The sequence below is a fragment of the Salmo trutta genome, unplaced genomic scaffold (genome assembly GCF_901001165.1).
Source record: "Salmo trutta unplaced genomic scaffold, fSalTru1.1, whole genome shotgun sequence".
NCBI classification, from domain to species: Eukaryota; Metazoa; Chordata; class Actinopteri; order Salmoniformes; family Salmonidae; genus Salmo; species Salmo trutta.
This window is the reverse complement of record NW_021823226.1, coordinates 2,210-25,000: the sequence shown is the minus strand read 5'-3', so window position 1 is coordinate 25,000 and position 22,791 is coordinate 2,210. Positions and strand designations below refer to the sequence as shown.

The 22,791-nt window shown below is 46.6% G+C and overlaps 2 protein-coding genes across 3 annotated transcripts in view; one reads left to right on the top strand and one right to left on the bottom strand.

The window, feature by feature from the left end:
• crfb12 (cytokine receptor family member B12) overlaps positions 1-7,081 on the top strand; it is a 33,068-nt gene extending 25,987 nt beyond the window's left edge. The window contains exons 7-8 of the mRNA XM_029748285.1: positions 3,672-3,790; positions 5,895-7,081. Coding sequence (XP_029604145.1) covers positions 3,672-3,790; positions 5,895-6,713 — 938 coding nt within the window. The 3' untranslated portion in view covers positions 6,714-7,081. The remainder of the gene's footprint in view (positions 1-3,671; positions 3,791-5,894) is intronic.
• Positions 7,082-8,841: 1,760 nt separating this feature from the next.
• bicdl2 (BICD family like cargo adaptor 2) lies at positions 8,842-20,483 on the bottom strand. 2 transcript variants are annotated; one of them, XM_029748288.1, is made up of 5 exons: positions 20,309-20,483; positions 16,642-16,721; positions 14,922-15,036; positions 10,641-10,796; positions 8,842-10,568 (listed from the first exon to the last, which is right to left on the bottom strand). In XM_029748288.1, exons 1-4 carry the CDS (start codon positions 20,468-20,470, stop codon positions 10,644-10,646), a joined length of 510 nt encoding a protein of 169 aa, XP_029604148.1. In that variant the 5' UTR covers positions 20,471-20,483; the 3' UTR covers positions 8,842-10,568; positions 10,641-10,643. The 2 variants fall into 2 exon arrangements, with proteins under 2 accessions (XP_029604148.1, XP_029604146.1); XM_029748286.1 differs by having other exon boundaries at positions 8,842-10,796.
• Positions 20,484-22,791: the final 2,308 nt, after the last annotated feature.

Below are 22,791 nucleotides of genomic sequence, written 5' to 3'. Positions count from 1 at the left end.
CTTCACGGATGGGATGGTGTTCTTCGGCTTGCAAGCCTCCCCCTTTTTCCTCCAAACATAACGATGGTCGTTATTGCCAAACAGTTCTATTTTTGTTTCATCAGACCAGAGGACATTTCTCAAAAAAGTACGATCTTTGTCCCCTTAGTGCAGTTGCAAACCGTAGTCTGGCTTTTTTATGGCGGTTTTGGAGCAGTGGCTTCTTCCTTGCTGAGCAGCCTTTCAGGTTATGTCGATATAGGACTCATTTTACTGTGGATATAGATCATTTTGTACTTGTTTCCTCCAGCATCTTCACAAGGTCCTTTGCTGTTGTTCTGGGATTGATTTGCACTTTTCACACCAAAATATGTTCATCTCTAGGAGACAGAACGCATCTCCTTCCTGAGTGGTATGATGGCTGCGTGGTCCCATGGTGTTTATACTTGCATACTATTGTTTGTACAGATGAATGTGGTACCTTCAGGTGTTTGGAAATTGCTCCCAAGGATGAACCAGACTTGTAGAGTTCTACAATTATTTTTCTGAGGTCTTGGCTGATTTCTCATGATGCCAAGCAAAGAGGCACTGAGTTTGAAGGTAGGCCTTGAAATACATCCACAGGTACACCTCCAATTGACTTAAATTGACTCAATTAGCCTATCAGAAGCTTCTAAAGCCATGACATAATTTTCTGGAATTTTCCAAGCTGTTTAAAGACACAGTCAACTTAGTGTATGTAAACTTCTGACCCACTGGAATTGTGATACAGTGAATTATAAGTGAAATAATCTGTCTGTAAACAATTGTTGGAAATATTACTTGTGTCATGCACAAAGTAGATGTCCTAACCGACTTGCCAAAACTATAGTTTGTTAACAAGAAATGTGTGGAGTGGTTGAAAAACGAGTTTTCATGACTCCAACCTAAGTGTATGTAAACCTCCGACTTCAGCTGTATATAGTACCAGTCATGTAAATTCCCACTACACCTGTAGATGTTGGTTTTGTACAGGTGGATCAGGGCAGAGTGGAAAGCTAAGGAGATGGCGTCGTCTGTAGACCTGTTCGGTCGGTAGGCAAACTGGTGGGGATCCATTGTTTGAGGGAGGGAGGGAGGGAGGGAGGCAGGACTTAAGGTAGGCCAAAACCAGTCTATCGAAGCACTTCATGATCGTGTGGGTGAGAGGATAAGTTCATTAGCGTTACCAACCTCTGTACGCCTATGTAGATATTCCATTTAAACATCTGCCGTTTCAAGCTACAATAGTCATTTATAATATTAACAATGTCTACACTGTATCTCTAAACAATTTGAATTTACTTTAATCGACAAAAAATGTGCTTTCCTTTCGAAAACAAGGACATTTGTAAGTGACCCCAAACTTTTGAACTGAAGTGTATATACACTGCTCAACAATAATAAAGGGAACACTTAAACAACACAATGTAACTGTCACGTCCTGACCAGTAGAGGGAGTATTTGTATTATATATTTGGTCAGGACGTGGCAGAGGGGTATTTGTTTCATATGGTTCGGGTTGTGAGTGTTATTAAAGGGGTGTTTGGTTTATGTAGTCTGGGGTTTGAGTAATTGTTCTAGTGTGGGTTTTCTATGGTTTTCTTGTCTGTCTATTTCTGTGTGGTTTGTGTGGCTCCCGATCAGGAACAGCTGTACGTTGTTGTTCCTGATTGGGAGTCATATATTAGGAGCTTGTTTTCACCTGGGGATTTTGTGGGTAGTTATCTTTAGCACTGCTGTTACTTTAGCCTGTTAAACTGTCTTCTGTCGTTCTTCTTTTTTGTTGTTTTTGGTGTTCACTTTATTTAATAAATAATCAAGATGAGCATCCACATTCCTGCTGCGTTTTGGTCGTCTCTACCCACGACACCCGTGACAGTAACTCCAAGTCAATCACACTTCTGTAAAATCAAACTGTCCACTTAGGAAGCAACACTGATTGACAATAAATTTCACATGCTGTTGTGCAAATGGAATAGACAACAGGTGGAAATTATAGGCAATTAGCAAGACACCCCCAATAAAGGAGTGGTTCTGCAGGTGGGGACCACAGACCACTTCTCAGTTCCTATGCTTCCTGGCTGATGTTTTGGTCACTTTTGAATGCTGGCGGTGCTTTCACTCTAGTGGTAGCATGAGACGGAGTCTACAACCCACACAAATGGCTCAGGTAGTGCAGCTCATCCAGGATGGCACATCAATGCGAGCTGTGGCAAGAAGGTTTGCTGTGTCTGTCAGCGAAGTGTCCAGAGCATGGAGGTGCTACCAGGAGACAGGCCAGTACATCAGGAGACGTGGAGGAGGCTGTAGGAGGGCAACAACCCAGCAGCAGGACCGCTACCTCCACCTTTGTGCAAGGAGGAGCAGGCGGAGCACTGCCAGAGCCCTGCAAAATGACCTCCAGCAGGCCACAAATGTGCATGTGTCTGCTCAAACGGTCAGAAACAGACTCCATGAGGGTGGTATGAGGGCCCGACGTACACAGGTGGGGGATTGGCAAATTCGCCACTGGCGCCCTGTGCTCTTGACAGATGAAAGCAGGTTCACACTGAGCACGTGACAGACGTGACAGAGTCTGGAGACGCCGTGGAGAACGTTCTGCTGCCTGCAACATCCTCCAGCATGACCGGTTTAGTGTTGGGTCAGTCATGGTGTGGGGTGGCATTTCTTTGGGGGGCCGCACAGCCCTCCATGTGCTCGCCAGAGGTAGCCTGACTGCCATTAGGTACCGAGATGAGATCCTCAGACCCCTTGTGAGACCATATGCTGGTGCGGTTGGCCCTGGGTTCCTCCTAATGCAAGACAATGCTAGACCTCATGTGGCTGGAGTGTGTCAGCAGTTCCTGCAAGAGGAAGGCATTGATGCTATGGACTGGCCCGCCCGTTCCCCAGACCTGAATCCAATTGAGCACATCTGGGACATCATGTCTCGCTCCATCCACCAACGCCACGTTGCACCACAGACTGTCCAGGAGTTGGCGGATGCTGTAGTCCAGGTCTGGGAGGAGATCCCTCAGGAGACCATCCGCCACCTCATCAGGAGCATGCCCAGGCATTGTAGGGAGGTCATACAGGCACGTGAAGGCCACACACACTACTGAACCTCATTTGACTTGTTTTAAGGACATTACATCAAAGTTGGATCAGCCTGTAGTGTGGTTTTCCACTTTAATTTTGAGTGTGACTCCAAATCCAGACCTCCATGGGTAGATAAATTGGATTCCATTGATTATTTTTGTGTGATTTTGTTGTCAGCACATTCAACTATGTAAAGAAAAAAGTATTTCATAAGATTATTTCTTTCATTCAGATCTAGGATGTGTTGTTTAAGTGTTCCCTTTATTTTTTTGAGCAGTATATATATATATATATATATATATATATATATATATATATATATATATATATACGTGTGTGTGTGTGTGTGTGTGTGTGTGTGTGTATATATATATATATATATATATATATATACAGTATATATGCATGTGTGTTATTATTTTATTGAACTGAGATTCATTAGATCAGACCGTTAGATAGATCTGTTTTACTTTTTGTGTGTTTGTGTGTGTGTGTGTCTGTGTGTGTGTGTCTGTATGTGTGTGTGTGTGTGTGTGTGTGTGTGTGTGTGTGTGTGTGTGTGTGTGTGTGTGTGTGTGTCTGTGTGTGTCCAGATCAGCAGAAATTGGTCGGCATGGCTGTGGGTGTGTTCCTGCTGATGGCTGTTCTGATTGGTCTGATCGCTGTGACACGCTATGTCCTGAAGAGCACAGACCACACCCCCAAAGCTCTGGTACCCGCCCACTAAACCATAGTAATAATAATAATACATATGTGTGTTTGCAACAAGATCTCATTGTTTCACAGTGAAATTTGACGCATTATTGACAAAAGTCATTTTTTGAACCTGTTTAGTACTGCTTCCATTCCGCGTGTTTACAGGCTTTGAAATAAGGTTGAATCAGAAACACCTTGACAGTCAACCTCTCTAGGCAAGTAGGACGTCACCGTCCCACTCTATTCAACAGCCAGTGGAACAGCGTGGCGTGAAATACAAAAACCTAAAAAATGCAATAATTTCAATTTTTCAAACATATTACTATTTTACACCATTTTAAAGATAAGACTCTCGTTAATCTAACCACACTGTCCGATTTCAAAAAGGCTTTACAGCGAAAGCAAAACATTAGATTATGTTAGGAGAGTACATAGCCAAAAATAATCACACAGCCATTTTCCAAGCAAGCAAATATGTCACAAAAACCCAAAACACAGCTAAATGCAGCACTAACCTTTGACGATCTTCATCAGATGACACTCCTAGGACATTATGTTATACAATACATGTATGTTTTGTTCAATCAAGTTCATATTTATATCTAAAAACAGCTTTTTACATTGGTGTGTTATGTTCAGAACATGCATTCCCATCAAAAACTTCCATTGAATTTACTAAATTACTCATCATAAACATTGACAAAGTACATAACAATTATTTTAAGAATTATAGATACAGAACTCCTTTATGCAATCGCGATGTCATATTTTAAAATAGCTTATCGGCGAAAGCACATTTTGTAATATTCTGAGTACATAGCTCAGCCATCACGGCTAGCTATTTTGACACTCGCCAAGTTCGGGGCACACTAAACTCAGAATTAGTATTAGAAAAATTGTATTACCTTTGCTGTTCTTCGTCAGAATTTTTTACATTTACATTTTAGTCATTTTAGCAGACACTCTTATGCAGAGCGACTTACAGTAGTGAATGCATACATTTCATTAAAAATTCTCCGTACTGGTCCCCCATGGGAATCGAACCCACAACCCTGGCGTTGCAAACACCATACTCTACCAACTGAGCCACACGAGAATGCTCTCCCAGGACTGCTACTTCCACAAGAAATGTTGTTTTTGTTCCAAATAATCCATAGTTATGTCCAAATACCTCCGTTTTGTTCGTGCGTTCAGGTCACTATCCAAAGGGTAACGCGCGAGTGCATATCGAGACCAAAAAATTAAAAATGTTCAATTACCGTACTTAGAAGCATGTCAAACGATGTTTAAAATAAATTTTTATGGTATTTTTCTCGTAAAATAGCAATAATATTCAAACCGGACAATGGTGTATTCATTCAAAGAGGCAAAGAAAAAACAGCCTGGTCGCGTGAATGAGCATATCCAATCTCTTTGTCGCCAGGCAGACCACTGACAAATTGAGCTCCTATACTCTGCCCAGAGACAGGAGACGCCTCAATCCGCTTTCTGAAGGCTTTAGAGAGCCAATGGAAGCCTTAGAAAGTGCTACGTAACCCCACAGATACTGTAGTTTCGATAGAGAATCAAAAGAAGAACTACAAATTCTCAGACAGCCACTTCCTGCTTGGAATTTTCTCAGGTTTTTGCCTGCCATATGAGTTCTATTATACTCACAGACATCATTCAAACAGTTTTAGAAACTTCAGAGTGTTTTCTATCCAAATCTACTAATAATATGCATATTCTCATTTCTGGGCAAGAGTAGTAGACAGTTTAAATGGGGTACGTTTTTTATCCGGCCGTGAAAATACTGCCGCCTAGCCAGTTAAGACATTAATTCAGACTGGTTAAGAATAGGACTAAAGTTTGCGATAGTGTTAAATATATACAATGCTGATAGCTTCGTGGAGTAAGCTGTTGCCTATGGCTTGTGGGTTCGTGGGTTTGATCCCAGTGTTCAGCAGGCTTTCTTCATTTTTTGGGTGAGCGCAAAATAGATCAGTTTTTAATGTTTGGGGGACCTGAACAAACGTCTAATATTGAAGTCCATTTTTAGTGATCTCCCTGGTGTGTGTGTGTTTGGGTGTGCATGCATGTTTGTGTGTTAACTCTGTCTCGCTGTGTGTGTGTGTGCGCAGAGTGTGCGTTCAGCAGGGTGCTTGGTAACTCCGGAAAACGTGGTGTGTCACCCAGTGACGTGTGGGACCGCCCCCTCTGGTTACCTGGATTATGAGCTGGGAGCTGTCATGACTTTTCACCTTAACAACCGCCTGGAGACAGAGACACCCCTACCCTGTTCCCTTGACAACCGCCTGGAGACAGAGACACCCCTACCCTGTTCCCTTGACAACCGCCTGGAGACAGAGACCCCCCTACCCTGTTCCCTTGACAACCGCCTGGAGACAGAGACCCTCCTACCCTGTTCCCTTGACGACCACCTGGAGACAGAGACCTTCCTACCCTGTTCCCTTGATGACCACCTGGAGACAGAGACCATCCTACCCTATTCCCTTGACGACCACCTGGAGACAGAGGCCTCCCTACCCTGTTCGCTACATACAGATATAGGATCAGCATCCCCTCTCCCAGTCTTTACCTTAACCATTAGTGGAGGAAATACAAAATGGACCCAAGATCAGCGTCTAGGGGCAACTTCACCCCACACCCTACTAACCCTGCCTACCTCCCCCTCTCCCTTGTCTTCCTCGTCTCTCTCCCCCTCTCCCTCCTCCTTTCTCCCCTTTGGCTATAGTCTGGCCTGTGACAGTGTATCCAACCAGAGGGACACAGAGACACACACTGACAGAACTACTGACAGAATGACTGACAGATGGGACAGCAGGTCCCAGCAGTCTCAGGATAGACTATCTGACTGTGAACTGTATTCTCCCGGAGCCAGTCTATGCTCCTTCAGTAGATATGAACCTCGCCCTGACCCAACCCTAAACCTAACCTGACCTCTAAACCCTGACTCCTAACCATGGGTAAGGATGGCAGTGCTACTTGTAATTCTGCTGCATATATTTACCTGTTTATTTTTGAGTTGATTGTTTTTAGTCCTGCCTGTCTTTCCCACCAAGGACCAATTGGTCAAATCTTACCTTTATGATTGATTAATAAAGGTACACACACAGAACTTTTCCTTTGGAATGAGCATGGGAACCCCTGTCCTCGGTCTGGCATGGCAGTCACTACAGTTGGAAATAAGTGTTGTTGCTGTCATGTGTTGTTGTACTCTGTTGTCGGTTCTCTCTACAATGTTTTTATTCCAAATAAACCAATCAGATGTTCTCTACAATGTTTCTATTAAAAAATAAACCAATCAGATGTTCTCTACAATGTTTCTATTCCAAATAAACCAATCAGATGTTCTCTACAATGTTTCTATTCCAAATAAACCAATCAGATGTTCTCTACAATGTTTCTATTAAAAAATAAACCAATCAGATGTTCTCTACAATGTTTATATTCCAAATAAACCAATCAGATGTTCTCTACAATGTTTCTATTCAAAATTAACCAATCAGATGTTCTCTACAATGTTTCTATTCCAAATAAACCAATCAGATGTTCTCTACAATGTTTCTATTCCAAATAAACCAATCAGATGTTCTCTACAATGTTTCTATTAAAAAATAAACCAATCAGATGTTCTCTACAATGTTTCTATTCCAAATAAACCAATCAGATGTTCTCTACAATGTTTCTATTAAAAAATAAACCAATCAGATTCATGTTCAGAGTGTTCAATAGTCACATGTACAGGATTGAGGTGTGACTGCAGGGTACAGTGTTTAATATCCAGGCCGTATCATATCCGGCCGTGATTGGGAGTCCCGTAGGGCGGTTTGGCCAGGGTAGGTCGTTATTGTCCCTGATGATCATCTTGGCCTTCCTGCGACACCTGGGAGTGTAGCTGTCCTGGAGGGCAGGCGGTGAGCACTCAATGGTGCGTTCGGCTGCACATATCACCCTCTGAAGCACCTTGCAGTCCGCGGCGGGGGATTTGCCGTACCCATCTGTGATGTGGCCCGACCGTATGCTCTCGAAGAACACTGTGAGGGCCATCGGGGACATGCCGAATTTCTTCAGCATCCTGAGGTTGAAGAGTTGCTGTCATGCCGCCTTCACCACGGTGTCCATATGGTTAGATAATTTAAGCTTCTCTGAGTCTCAACGTCAACAGTGAAGAGGTGACTCTGGGATGCTGGCCTTCTAGGCAGAGTTGCAAAGAAAAAGCCATATCTCAGACTGGCCAATAAAAATAAAAGATTAAGGTGGGCAAAAGAACACAGACACTGGACAGAGGAACTCTGTCTAGAAGGCCACCATCCCGGAGACGCCTCTTCACTGTTGACGTTGAGACTGGTGTTTTGCAGGTACTATTTAATGTACTTGTCCTCTTGCTCAGTTGTGCACCGGGGCCTCCCAATCATCTTTCTATTCTGGTTAGAGACAGTTTGCGCTGCTATGTGAAAGGACTAGTACGCAGCATTGTAAGAGATTTTCAGTTTCTTGGCAATTTCTCGCATGGAATAGCCTTAATTTCTCAGAACAAGAATAGACTGACGAGTTTCAGAAGAAATGTCTTTATTTCTGGCCATTTTGAGCCTGTAGTCAAACCCACAAATGCTGACGCTCCAGATACTCAACTAGTCTAAAGAAGGCCAGTTTTATTGCTTCTTTAATCAGGACAACAGTTTTCAGCTGTTCTAACATAATTGCAAAAGGGTTTTCTAATGATCAATTAGCCTTTTAAAATGATAAACTTGGATTAGCTAACATAACGTGCCATTGGAACACAGGAGTGATGGTTGCTGATAATGGGCCTCTGTACGTCTATGTAGATATTCCATTAAAAATCAGCCGTTTCCAGCTACAATAGTCATTGACAACAATGTCTACACTGTATTTCTGATCAATTTAAAGTTATTTTAACGTACAAAAAATGTGCTTTTCTTTCAAATACAAGGACATTTCTAAGTGACCCCAAACTTTTGAACGGTAGTGTATATACGTATATAAACACAATAGTTTCACGAATGTACTGTATATACAGTTCCTTGCATAATGTTTTCAGACCCCTTGGATTTACTCATATTTTATTGTGTTACAAAGTGGGATGAAATCCAATAGGGCTGAACATTTTTGCAAGGCATTGTATATACGTAGTAGAACATTCTAAATATACACAGTAGAACATTCTAAATATACACAGTAGAACATTCTAAATATATACAGTAGAACATTCTAAATATACACAGTAGAACATTCTAAATATACACAGTAGAACATTCTAAATATGCACAGTAGAACATTCTAAATATGCACAGTAGAACATTCTAAATATATACAGTAGAACATTCTAAATTTGCACTGTAGAACATTCTAAATATACACAATAGAACATTCTAAATATACGTAGTAGAACATTCTAAATATACACAGTAGAACATTCTAAATATACACAGTAGAACATTCTAAATATACACAGTAGAACATTCTAAATATACACAGTAGAACATTCTAAATATACACTGTAGAACATTCTAAATATATGTAGTAGAACATTCTAAATATACACAGTAGAACATTCTAAATATGCACAGTAGAACATTCTAAATATATACAGTAGAACATTCTAAATTTGCACTGTAGAACATTCTAAATATACGTAGTAGAACATTCTAAATATACACAGTAGAACATTCTAAATATGCACAGTAGAACATTCTAAATATATACAGTAGAACATTCTAAATTTGCACTGTAGAACATTCTAAATATACGTAGTAGAACATTCTAAATATACACAGTAGAACATTCTAAATATGCACAGTAGAACATTCTAAATATATACAGTAGAACATTCTAAATTTGCACTGTAGAACATTCTAAATATACACAGTAGAACATTCTAAATATATACAGTAGAACATTCTAAATATGCTCAGTAGAACATTCTAAATATACACAGTAGAACATTCTAAATATACACAGTAGAACATTCTAAATATACACAGTAGAACATTCTAAATATATACAGTAGAACATTCTAAATATACACAGTAGAACATTCTAAATATACGTAGTAGAACATTCTAAATATACACAGTAGAACATTCTAAATATACACAGTAGAACATTCTAAATATACACAGTAGAACATTCTAAATATACGTAGTAGAACATTCTAAATATACACAGTAGAACATTCTAAATATACACAGTAGAACATTCTAAATATACACAGGATAACATTCTAAATATACACAGTAGAACATTCTAAATATACACAGTAGAACATTCTAAATATACACAGTAGAACATTCTAAATATACACACAGTAGAACATTCTCCACATTACCAGGGCGTGGTATAGTATTGTAACAAGCCTGTAAGGCCACCGAAACGCGCATATAGTTTGTTGACTAGCGTAAACAGTCTAGGACACTGATTTCCCATAAAATAATCAAGTTGTAATTTATTTGGATGAACAGACAGTGCACACCAGCACTGACCCGCCACCCAAACGCCTCACCAAAAACTCCTCCCAGTATCCTCACATACAGGAACTCATTTGCATAACATTGTGTGATAGGCTGAGAGACTTTCAAATGTGTAAAACATTACAGTATGAACTCAATATCTTAATGTTTAACCATGTGAACTAAATTTCAATATTTACATCAAATACCTGTCCTCTCTTTCCCTCTCTCCCCCGTTTCTCTGTCCCTCATCTCTTATTCATCCCCTTTAAAGAGAGAAGAGAAGAATCCTTTCCCTCTCTCTCCTGTTTCTCTGTCCCTCATCTCTTATTCATCCCCTTTAAAGAGAGAAGAGAAGAATCCTTTCCCTCTCTCTCCTGTTTCTCTGTCCCTCATCTCTTATTCATCCCCTTTAAAGAGAGAAGAGAAGAATCCTTTCCCTCTCTCTCCTCTGACTCTCATAGAGCGGGTTCTCTGCAGCCCCTTCCTCTTGCTCTCTTTCTCCTCTGCCTGCTGCTGCACCTGCTGACTTATCAGCAGCCGCATGTCCTCCTGAAAGAAAGAGAGGGGGGGAGAGAGAGGGGAGGGGAGAGCGAGGGGGGAGAGAGCGATAGGGGGAGGGGAGAGCGAGGGGGGAGAGACCGAGAGGGAGGGGGGAGAGAGAGGTAGGGAGAGAGAGAGGGAGGGGGAGAGAGAGGTAGGGAGAGAGAGGTAGGGAGAGAGAGAGGGAGGGGGGAGAGAGAGGTAGGGAGAGGGAAGGGGAGAGAGAGAGGGAGGGGGAGAGAGAGAGGGAGGGAGGAGAGAGGGAGGGGGAGAGAGAGGGGGGAGGAGAGAGGGAGGGGGGAGAGAGAGGTAGGGAGAGGGAGGGGAGAGAGAGGGAGGGAGGAGAGAGGGGAGGGGAGAGAGAGGGTAGGGAGAGGGAGGGGAGAGAGAGGGAGGAGAGAGGGAGGGGGAGAGAGGGGGGAGGAGAGAGGGAGGGGGAGAGAGAGGGAGGGGGAGAAAGAGGGAGGGGGGAGAGAGAGGGAGGGGGAGAGAGAGGGAGGGGGGAGAGAGAGGTAGGGAGAGGGAGGGGGGAGAGAGAGAGGGAGGGGGAGAGAGAGGAGGAGAGAGGGAGGGGGAGAGAGAGGGGGGAGGAGAGAGGGAGGGGGCGAGAGAGGGAGGGAGGGGGAGGGGGAGAGAGAGGAGGGGGGGAGAGAGAGGGGAGGGAGAGGAGAGGTAGGGAGAGAGGAAGGGGAGAGAGAGAGGGAGGGGGAGAGAGAGGGAGGGAGGAGAGAGGGAGGGGGAGAGAGAGGGGGGAGGAGAGAGGGAGGGGGAGAGAGAGGTAGGGAGAGGGAGGGGGAGAGAGAGAGGGAGGAGAGAGGGAGGGGGAGAGAGGGGGGAGGAGGAGAGGGAGGGGGGAGAAGGAGGGAGGAGGGGGAGAGAGAGGGAGGGGGAGAAAGAGGGAGAAGAGGGAGGGGAGAGAGAGGGAGGGGGAGAGGAGGGAGGGGGGAGAGAGAGGTAGGGAGAGAGAGGTAGGGAGAGAGAGAGGGAGGGGGAGAGAGAGGTAGGTAGAGGGAGGGGAGAGAGAGAGGGAGGGGGAGAGAGAGGGAGGAGAGAGGGAGGGGGGAGAGAGAGAGGGGGGAGGAGAGAGGGAGGGGGAGAGAGAGGTAGGGAGAGGGAGGGGGGAGAGAGGGAGGAGAGAGGGAGGGGGAGAGAGGGGGGAGGAGAGAGGGAGGAGGAGAGGGAGGGGAAGAGAGAGGGAGGGGGAGAAAGAGGGAGGAGAGAGGGGGGGGAGAGAGAGGAGGGAGGGGGAGAGAGGGGAGGAGAGAGGGGAGGAGAGAGAGGGAGAGAGAGAGGGAGGAGAGAGGGAGGGGGAGGAGAGAGAGAGGAGAGAGGGAGGGGGAGAGAGAGGTAGGGAGAGAGAGAGGGAGGAGAGAGGGAGGGGGAGAGAGAGGGAGGGGGAGAGAAAGGGGAGGAGAAAGGGAGGGGGAGAGAGAGGTAGGGAGAGAGAGAGTGAGAGAGAGAGGTAGGGAGAGAGAGAGGGAGGGGGAGAGAGAGGGAGGGGGAGAGAGAGGGAGAGAGAGGGAGGGGGAGAGAGAGAGGGAGGGAGAGAGAGAGGAGGGAGGAGAGAGGGAGGGGGAGAGAGAGGAAGGGGGAGAGAGAGGGAGAGAGAGAGGGAGGGGGAGAGAGAGGGAGGAGAGAGGAGAGAGAGAGGAGAGAGAAGGGGGGAGGAGAGAGGGAGGGGGAGAGAGAGGGAGGGGAGAGAGGAGGGAGGAGAGGAGGAGAGGGGAGAGAGGGGGAGGAGAGAGAGGGAGGGGGAGAGAGAGAGGCGAGGGGAGAGGAGAGGAGAGGGGGAGAGAGAGGGGGAGGAGAGAGGGAGGAGAGAGGGAGGGGGAGAGAGGGGGGAGGAGAGAGGGAGGGGGAGAGAGAGAGGGAGGGGGAGAGAGAGGGAGGGGGAGAAAGAGGGAGGGGGAGAGAGAGGGAGGGGGAGAGAGAGGGAGGGGGAGAGAGAGGTAGGGAGAGAGAGGTAGGGAGAGAGAGAGGGAGGGGGAGAGAGAGGTAGGGAGAGGGAGGGGGGAGAGAGAGAGGGAGGGGGAGAGAGAGGGAGGAGAGAGGGAGGGGGAGAGAGAGGGGGGAGGAGAGAGGGAGGGGGGGAGAGAGAGGTAGGGAGAGGGAGGGGGAGAGAGAGGGAGGAGGAGGAGGGAGGGGGGAGAGAGGGGGGAGGAGAGAGGGAGGGGGAGAGAGAGAGGGAGGAGAGAGGGAGGGGAAGAGAGAGGGAGGGGGAGAAAGAGGGAGGAGAGAGGGGGGGGAGAGAGAGGGAGGGGAGAGAGAGAGAGGGAGGAGAGAGGGGGGAGGAGAGAGAGAGGAGGGAGGAGAGAGGGAGGGGGAGAGAGAGAGAGGAGAGAGGGAGGGGAGAGAGAGAGGTAGGGAGAGAGAGAGGGAGGAGAGAGGGAGGGGGAGAGAGAGGGAGGGGGGAGAGAAAGGGAGGAGAAAGGGAGGGGGAGAGAGAGGTAGGGAGAGAGAGAGGGAGAGAGAGAGGTAGGGAGAGAGAGAGGGAGGGGGAGAGAGAGGGAGGGGGAGAGAGAGGGAGAGAGAGGGAGGGGGAGAGAGAGGAGAGGTAGGGAGAGAGAGAGGGAGGAGAGAAGGAGGGGGAGAGAGAGGAAGGGGGAGAGAGAGGGAGAGAGAGGGAGGGGGAGAGAGAGGGAGGAGAGAGGGAGAGGAGAGAGAAGGGGGAGGAGAGAGGGAGGGGGAGAGAGAGGGAGGGGGAGAGAGAGGGAGGAGAGATGGAGGGGGAGAGAGGGGGGAGGAGAGAGGGAGGGGGAGAGAGAGAGGGAGGGGGAGAGAGAGAGGGAGGAGGAGAGGGAGGGGGAGAGAGAGGGAGGAGAGAGGGAGGGGGAGAGAGGGGGGAGGAGAGAGGGAGGGGGAGAGAGGAGAGGGAGGGGGAGAGAGAGGGAGGGGGAGAGAAGAGGGAGGGGGAGAGAGGAGGGAAGGGGAGAGAGAGGGAGGGGGGAGAGAGAGGTAGGGAGAGAGAGGTAGGGAGAGAGAGAGGGAGGGGGAGAGAGAGGTAGGGAGAGGGAGGGGGAGAGAGAGAGGGAGGGGGAGAGAGAGGGGAGGAGAGAGGGAGGGGGAGAGAGAGGGGGGAGGAGAGAGGGAGGGGAGAGAGAGAGGTGGAGAGGGAGGGGGAGGAGAGAGGGAGGAGAGAGGGAGGGGGAGAGAGGGGGAGGAGAGAGGGAGGGGGAGAGAGAGAGGGAGGAGAGAGGGAGGGGAAGAGAGAGAGGAGGGGAGAGAGAGGGAGGAGAGAGGGGGGGAGAAGAGAGAGAGGGAGGGGGAGAGAGAGGGAGGAGAGAGGGGGAGGAGAGAGAGGGAGGAGAGGAGGGGGAGAGAGAGAGAGAGGAGAGAGGGAGGGGGAGAGAGAGGTAGGGAGAGAGAGGAGGGAGAGAGGTAGGGAGAGAGGAGGGGAGAGAGAGGGAGGGGGAGAGAGAGGGAGGGAGAAAGGAGGAGAAGGGAGGGGAGAGAGAGAGGTAGGGAGAGAGAGAGGGAGATGAGAGAGGTAGGGAGAGAGAGAGAGGGAGGGGGAGAGAGAGGGAGGGGGAGAGAGAGGGAGAGAGAGGGAGGGGGAGAGAGAGGTAGGGAGAGAGAGAGAGGGAGGAGAGAAGGAGGGGAGAGAGAGGAAGGGGGAGAGAGAGGGAGAGAGAGGGAGGGGGAGGGAGAGAGGGAGGAGAGAGGGAGAGGAGAGAGAAGGGGGAGGAGAGAGGGAGGGGAGAGAGAGGGAGGGGGAGAGAGAGGGAGGAGAGAGGGAGGGGGAGAGAGGGGGGAGGAGAGAGGGAGGGGGAGAGAGAGAGGGAGGGGGAGAGAGAGGGAGGAGAGAGGGAGGGGGAGAGAGAGGGAGGGGGAGAGAGAGAGAGGGGGAGAGAGAAGGTGGGGGATAGAGAGGGAGAAGAGAGGGAGGGGGAGAGAGAGGGGGGAGGAGAGAGGGAGGAGAGAGGGAAGGGGAGAGAGAGGGAGGAGAGAGGGAAGGGGAGAGAGAGGGAGGAGAGAGGGAAGGGGAGAGAGAGGGAGGAGAGAGGGAGGGGGAGAGAGAGGGAGGAGAGAGGGAAGGGGTTGAAACTGGAGAAGATACTAAATTGAAATGTATTCTTCCTTATACTGTAACTGCCAGTCTGAGTAAACAAACACACCGTCGTCCCCCAAACCCACCTGCCATGCGTCGACCTCCTGCGACAGCACCACCTTGTGTTGAATGGTGTTCAGCAGCTGCTGGTTCAGACTGTCTCTCTCCGCTCGCACCTTACACACCTCGCTCTCCAGGGAACTACACAGAGAGAGAGAGAGAGAGAGACTCAAAACCAAATGTCTACCTGGCCCACCACTCCACCCTGGACTAGAACAGCCTCTATGACCAGGTCCACCACTCCACCCTGGACTAGAACAGCCTCTATGACCAGGTCCATCTCTCCACCCTGGACTAGAACAGCCTCTATGACCAGGTCCACCTCTCCACCCTGGACTAGAACAGCCTCTATGACCAGGTCCACCGCTCCACCCTGGACCAGAACAGCCTCTATGACCAGGTCCACCTCTCCACCCTGGACCAGAACAGCCTCTATGACCAGGCCCACCTCTCCACCCTGGACCAGAACAGCCTCTATGACCAGGTCCACTTCACTTTAGTACTAACCTGTCCCTGTCTGAGTCTGTAGTATAACCTGTCCCTGACTGAGTCTGTAATACCAACCTGTCCCTGTCTGAGTCTGTAATACCAACCTGTCCCTGTCTGAGTCTGTAATACCAACCTGTCCCTGTCTGAGTCTGTAATACCAACCTGTCCCTGTCTGAGTCTGTAATACCAACCTGTCCCTGACTGAGTCTGTAATACCAACCTTTCCCTGACTGAGTCTGTAATACCAACCTGTCCCTGTCTGAGTCTGTAATACCAACCTGTCCCTGACTGAGTCTGTAATACCAACCTGTCCCTGACTGAGTCTGTAATACCAACCTGTCCCTGACTGAGTCTGTAATACCAACCTGTCCCTGACTGAGTCTGTAGTATAACCTGTCCCTGACTGAGTCTGTAATACCAACCTGTCTGAGTCTGTAATACCAACCTGTCCCTGACTTAGTCTGTAATACCAACCTGTCCCTGACTGAGTCTGTAATACCAACCTGTCCCTGACTGAGTCTGTAATACCAACCTGTCCCTGACTGAGTCTGTAATACCAACCTGTCCCTGACTGAGTCTGTAATACCAACCTGTCCCTGTCTGAGTCTGTAATACCAACCTGTCCCTGTCTGAGTCTGTAATACCAACCTGTCCCTGACTGAGTCTGTAATACCAACCTGTCCCTGACTGAGTCTGTAGTATAACCTGTCCCTGACTGAGTCTGTAATACCAACCTGTCTGAGTCTGTAATACCAACCTGTCCCTGACTGAGTCTGTAATACCAACCTGTCCCTGACTGAGTCTGTAATACCAACCTGTCTGAGTCTGTAATACCAACCTGTCCCTGACTGAGTCTGTAATACCTACATGTTTCAAGCAGACCACCATAGTCCCTGTGCCCAAGAACACTAAGGTAACCTGCCTAAATGACTACAGACCCATACCACACACGTCTGTAGCCATGAAATGCTTTGAAAGGCTGGTCATGTCTCACATCAACACCATCAACACCATTATCCCAGAAACCCTAGACCCACTCCAATTTGCATACCGCCCCAACAGATCCACAGATGGTGTATGTGTGTGTGTGTGTGTGTGTGTGAGTGTGTGTGTGTGTTTGTGTGTGTGTGTGTGTGTGTGTGTGTGTGTGTGTGAGAGTGTGTGTGTGTATGTGTGTGTGTGTGTATGTGTGTGTGTGTGTGTGTGTGTGTGTGTGTGTGTGTGTGTGTGTGTGTGTGTGTGTGTGTGTGTGTGTACCTGTAGCTGGGTTTTCCTTGGCTCCTGAATGACTGTAGCTCCTCCCTCAGAGAACCAAGCTCCGCCTCTCTGGAGCACAGCTGAAGAGAACAAGAGAGGAGAGTTCAGTTTGTTAGAGAGTTTAGTGTGTTAGAGAGGTTAGTGTGTTAGAGAGGTTAGTGTGTTAGAGAGAGGTTAGTGTGTTATAGAGGTTAGTGTGTTAGAGAGGTTAGTGTGTTAGAGAGAGGTTAGTGTGTTAGAGAGGTTAGTGTGTTAGAGAGGTTAGTGTGTTAGAGAGGTTAGTGAGTTAGAGAGAGGTTAGTGTGTTAGAGAGGTTAGTGTGTTATAGAGGTTAGTGTGTTAGAGAGGTTAGTGTGTTAGAGAGAGGTTAGTGTGTTAGAGAGGTTAGTGTGTTAGAGAGGTTAGTGTGTTAGAGAGGTTAGTGTGTCAGAGAGGTTAGTGTGTTAGAGAGGTCAGTGTGTTAGAGAGGTTAGTGTGTTAGAGCGATTAGTGTGTTAGAGAGGTTAGTGTGTTAGAGAGGTTAGTGTGTTAGAGGTTAGTGTGTTAGAGAGGTTAGTGTGTTAGAGAGGTTAGTGTGTTAGAGAGGTCAGTGTGTTAGAGAGGTTAGTGTGTTAGAGAGGTTAGTGTGTTAGAGAGAGGTTAGTGTGTTAGAGAGGTTAGTGTGTTAGAGAGGTTAGTGTGTTAGAGAGGTTAGTGTGTTAGAGAGGTCAGTGTGTTAGAGAGGTTAGTGTGTTAGAGAGGTTAGTGTGTTAGAGAGGTTAGTGTGTTAGAGAGAGGTTAGTGTGTTAGAGAGAGGTTAGTGTGTTAGAGAGAGGTTAGTGTGTTAGAGAGAGATAGTGTGTTAGAGAGAGGTTAGTGTGTTAGAGAGGTTAGTGTGTTAGAGAGGTTAGTGTGTTATAGAGAGGTTAGTGTGTTAGAGAGAGGTTAGTGTGTTAGAGAGGTTAGTGTGTTAGAGAGGTTAGTGTGTTAGAGAGGTTAGTGTGTTATAGAGGTCAGTGTGTTAGAGAGGTTAGTGTGTTAGAGAGGTTAGAGTGTTAGAGAGGTTAGTGTGTTAGAGAGAGGTTAGTGTGTTAGAGAGGTTAGTGTGTTAGAGAGGTTAGTGTGTTATAGAGAGGTTAGTGTGTTAGAGAGAGGTTAGTGTGTTAGAGAGGTCAGTGTGTTAGAGAGGTTAGTGTGTTAGAGAGAGGTTAGTGTGTTAGAGAGGTTAGTGTGTTAGAGAGGTAGGTGTTAGAGAGGTTAGTGTTAGAGAGGTTAGTGTGTTAGAGAGGTTAGTGTGTTAGAGAGGTTAGTGTGTTAGAGAGAGGTTAGTGTGTTAGAGAGAGGTTAGTGTGTTAGAGAGAGGTTAGTGTGTTAGAGAGGTTAGTGTGTTAGAGAGAGGTTAGTGTGTTAGAGAGGTTAGTGTGTTAGAGAGGTTAGTGTGTTAGAGAGAGGTTAGTGTGTTAGAGAGAGGTTAGTGTGTTAGAGAGAGGTTAGTGTGTTAGAGAGGTTAGTGTGTTAGAGAGGTTAGTGTGTTAGAGAGAGGTTAGTGTGTTAGAGAGGTTAGTGTGTTAGAGAGGTTAGTGTGTTAGAGAGGTTAGTGTGTTAGAGAGAGGTTAGTGTGTTAGAGAGGTTAGTGTGTTAGAGAGATTAATGTGTTAGAGAGGGTACTGATTGCCTGCCGTCCTGACCCTGATCCTGCCGTCCTGACTCTGATCCTGCCTGCCGTCCTGACCCTGATCCTGCCTGCCGTCCTGACTGATCCTGCCTGACGTTCTGATCCTGACCCTGATCCTGCCGTCCTGACTCTGATCCTGCCTGACTCAGATTTGGATTATGACTCTTTGCCTGCCTTGATTTACCTTTTGCCCCTTGAACTATAATAAACTCAGAGACTTGTTCTATCTGCATCTGGGTCTTAGCCTGTGCCGTGATAACAATGCTCTTAGTTTTAGATGTTCAGGACCAGTTTATTACTGGCCACCTCATTCCAAAACAGACTGCTACTCTTTGTTAAGGGTTTCAGAGACTTCATTAGCTGTTGTTGCTGATGCGTATATGGTTGAATCATCAGCATACATGGATCCACATGCTTTGTTTAATGCCAGTGGTAGGTCAATGGTAAAAATAGTAGATGGCCTAGAGAGCTGCCCTGCGGTACACCACACTTTACATGTTTGACATTAGAGAAGCTTCATTTAATCCCCTAAAGTCGATGTCTGCGGAAATGTAATTAGTATAATAAAAAAATCCCCATTAAAATCTGTCAATTTAAGATTTTTTTTCATTGAATGTGACTCAATCCACCATATCCGCCTACGTCACACTTCCGCATCTGTGGTGAAAGGTGACAGAGCTAGAGAGGTGTTTGTCAGACCATGAGACATCTGTGGTGAAAGGTGGCAGAGCTAGAGAGGTGTTTGTCAGACCATGAGACATCTGTGGTGAAAGGTGGCAGAGCTAGAGAGGTGTTTGTCAGACCATGAGACATCTGTGGTGAAAGGTGACAGAGCTAGAGAGGTGTTTGTCAGACCATGAGACATCTGTGGTGAAAGGTGGCAGAGCTAGAGAGGTGTTTGTCAGACCATGAGACATCTGTGGTGAAAGGTGACAGAGCTAGAGAGGTGTTTGTCAGACCATGAGACATCTGTGATGAAAGGTGGCAGAGCTAGAGAGGTGTTTGTCAGACCATGAGACATCTGTGGTGAAAGGTGACAGAGCTAGAGAGGTGTTTGTCAGACCATGAGACATCTGTGGTGAAAGGTGGCAGAGCTAGAGAGGTGTTTGTCAGACCATGAGACATCCCGGAAATCGGTCTTCTCACAAAATCGTCTGTAGCTTCTGAACGGTTTGTCCTACAAACTATTAACTACTGTGGAAAGGTGAGACTCTCACAAACACGTACATGTTGGTTGTTTTGCTCTAGGATGCCCACAGGCCTGAATGTCCCCCGGTGCCAGTTGAAATAATTAATGGAAGTACAGTATATATTGAGATATAGGACAGACACTTCATTGGGGAAGACTATCTGTTGCTCCTTGTAGTGGTCTTCAAAATCAAATAGCGAAATGATCCCTGGTGTGACCTTTCTATGATCCCTGGTATGACCTTTCTATGATCCCTGGTGTGACCTTTCTATGATCCCTGGTATGACCTTTCTATGATCCCTGGTATGACCTTTCTATGATCCCTGGTATGACCTTTCTATGATCCCTGGTATGACCTTTCTATGATCCCTCATATGACCTTTCTATGATCCCTGGTATGACCTTTCTATGATCCCTTGTATGACCTTTCTATGATCCCTGGTATGACCTTTCTATGATCCCTGGTATGACCTTTCTATGATCCCTGCTATGACCTTTCTAACACAATATCAAATGATCCCTGGTATGACCTTTCTATGATCCCTGGTATGACCTTTCTATGATCCCTGGTATGACCTTTCTATGATCCCTGGTATGACCTTTCTATGATCCCTGGTATGACCTTTCTATGATCCCTGGTATAGATGGCTTAGTATAGATCCATATAGCGAGAGGTAGCTTTTGGTGGCTCATCCCATTGGAATGTTGTCAAGGAGGGCGGTGTGTAAGCAAAGCAGAGGCCCTTGGTTCGAGCCAGGCATGAGGAGGGGGAAGTGGTACTCGCTATACAAGCTGTGTGTGTGTGTGTGTGTGTAGTAACTCACCTTTTCTCTCAGTGTGTCTATCTCCTGGTCTTTGTCTTGTAGGATGGTAGAGTGGGCCAACAGGGCCTCTGTAGCCTGGGCAACAAGACACACTGTCATAACCACAACACACACTGTCATAGCAACAACAACACACACCGTCATAGCAACACACACTGTCATAACCACAACACACACTGTCATAGCAACAACAACACACACCGTCATAACAACAACAACACACACTGTCATAGCAACAACAACCCACACCGTCATAGCAACACACACTGTCATAGCAACAACAACACACACTGTCATAGCAATACACACTGTCATAACAACAACACACACTGTCATAACAACACACACTGTCATAACAACACACACTGTCATAACAACACACACTGTCATAACGACACACACTGTCATAGCAACAACAACACACACTGTCATAACAACACACACTGTCATAGCAACAACAACACACACTGTCATAACAACGCACACACTGTCATAACAACACACACTGTCATAACAACACACACTGTCATAGCAACAACACACACACTGTCATAACAACACACACACTGTCATAACAACACACACTGTCATAACAACAACAACACACACTGTCATAACAACACACACTGTCATAACAACACACATTGTCATAGCAACAACACACATTGTCATAACAACAACACACACTGTCATAGCAACAACACACACTGTCATAACAACAACACACACTGTCATAGCAACAACACACACTGTCATAACAACAACACACACTGTCATAGCAACAGCACACACTGTCATAACAACAACACACACTGTCATAGCAACAACACACACTGTCATAGCAACAACACACACTGTCATAACCACAACACACACACACACACACACACACACACACACACACACACACACACACACACACACACACACACACACACACACACACACACACACACACACACACACACACACACACTCCGTTCCTGGAGTGGCCTAGCCAGTCTCCAGACCTTAATCCCATAGAAAATCTGTGGAGGGAGCTGAAGGTTCGAGTTACCAAACGTCAACCTCGAAACCTTAATGACTTGGAGAAGATCTGCAAAGAGGAGTGGGACAAAATCCCTCCTGAGATGTGTGCAAACCTGGTGGCCAACTACAAGAAACGTCTGATTTCTGTTTTGCCACCAAGTACTAAGTCATGTTTTGCAGAGGGGTCAAATACTTATTTCTCTCATGCAAATCAATTTATAACATTTTTGACATGCGTTTTTCTGGATTTTTTGTTGTTGTCTTTTTAGGGTACAGGGGGCAGTATTTTCGATTTCGGATGAAAAGCGTGTCCAGAGTAAACTGCCTAATACTCGGGCCCAGAGTCAAATATTAGCATATTATTAGTATATTTGGATAGAAAACACTCTGAAGTTTCTAAAACTGTTTGAATGATGTCTGTGAGTATAACAGAACTCATATGGCAGGCAAAAACCTGAGAAAACCTGATTCTAAAACTGTTTGAATGATGTCTTTGAGTATAACAGAACTCATATGGCAGGCACAAACCTGAGAAGATTCCAACCAGGAAGTGGGAAATCTGATGCTTCTTTTCAAGTCATTGCCTCTCTAACACACACTGACTTAGGGGTCATTTTGCACTTCCTACGGCTTCCACTAGATGTCAACAGTCTTTAGAACCTTGTTTCAGGCTTTTGCAGTGAACAGAGAGCGAACAAGAAGGCCGGGAAGTTGGTGACTCAGAAAATGACATGAGTTCATTGGCGCGCATTCACATGATGAGGTGATTCGCAGCATTCGCAAATGGAGGATGGCTTTCACTTCAGCAGTAATACATTTATGAACTTCTTTGAGGAGAAGATCATGATCATTAGAAAGCAAATTACGGACATACTCTTTAAATCTGGGTATTCCTCCAAAGCTCCATTGTCCTGAGTCTGCACAACTCTGCCAGGACCTTGGCTCAAGGGAGATACTAAAGTGTTTTAGTACTATATCTCTTGACACAATGATGAAAATAATCATGGCCTCCAAACCCTCAAGCTGCATACTGGACCCTATTCCAACTAAACTACTGAAAGAACTGCTTCCTGTGCTTGGCCCTCCTATGTTGAACATAATAAACGGCTCTCTATCCACCGGATGTGTACCAAGCTCACTAAAAGTGGCAGTAATAAAGCCTCTCTTGAAAAAGCCGAATCTTGACCCAGAAATTATAAAAAACTATCGGCCTATATCGAATCTTCCATTCCTCTCAAAAATTTTAGAAAAAGATGTTGCACAGCAACTCACTGCCTTCCTGAAGACAAACAATGTATACGAAACACTTCAGTCTGGTTTTAGACCCCATCATAGCACTGAGACTGCACTTGTGAAGGTGGTAAATGACCTTTTAATGACGTCAGACCGAGGCTCTGCATCTGTCCTCGTGCTCCTAGATCTTAGTGCCACTTTTGATACCATCGATCACCACA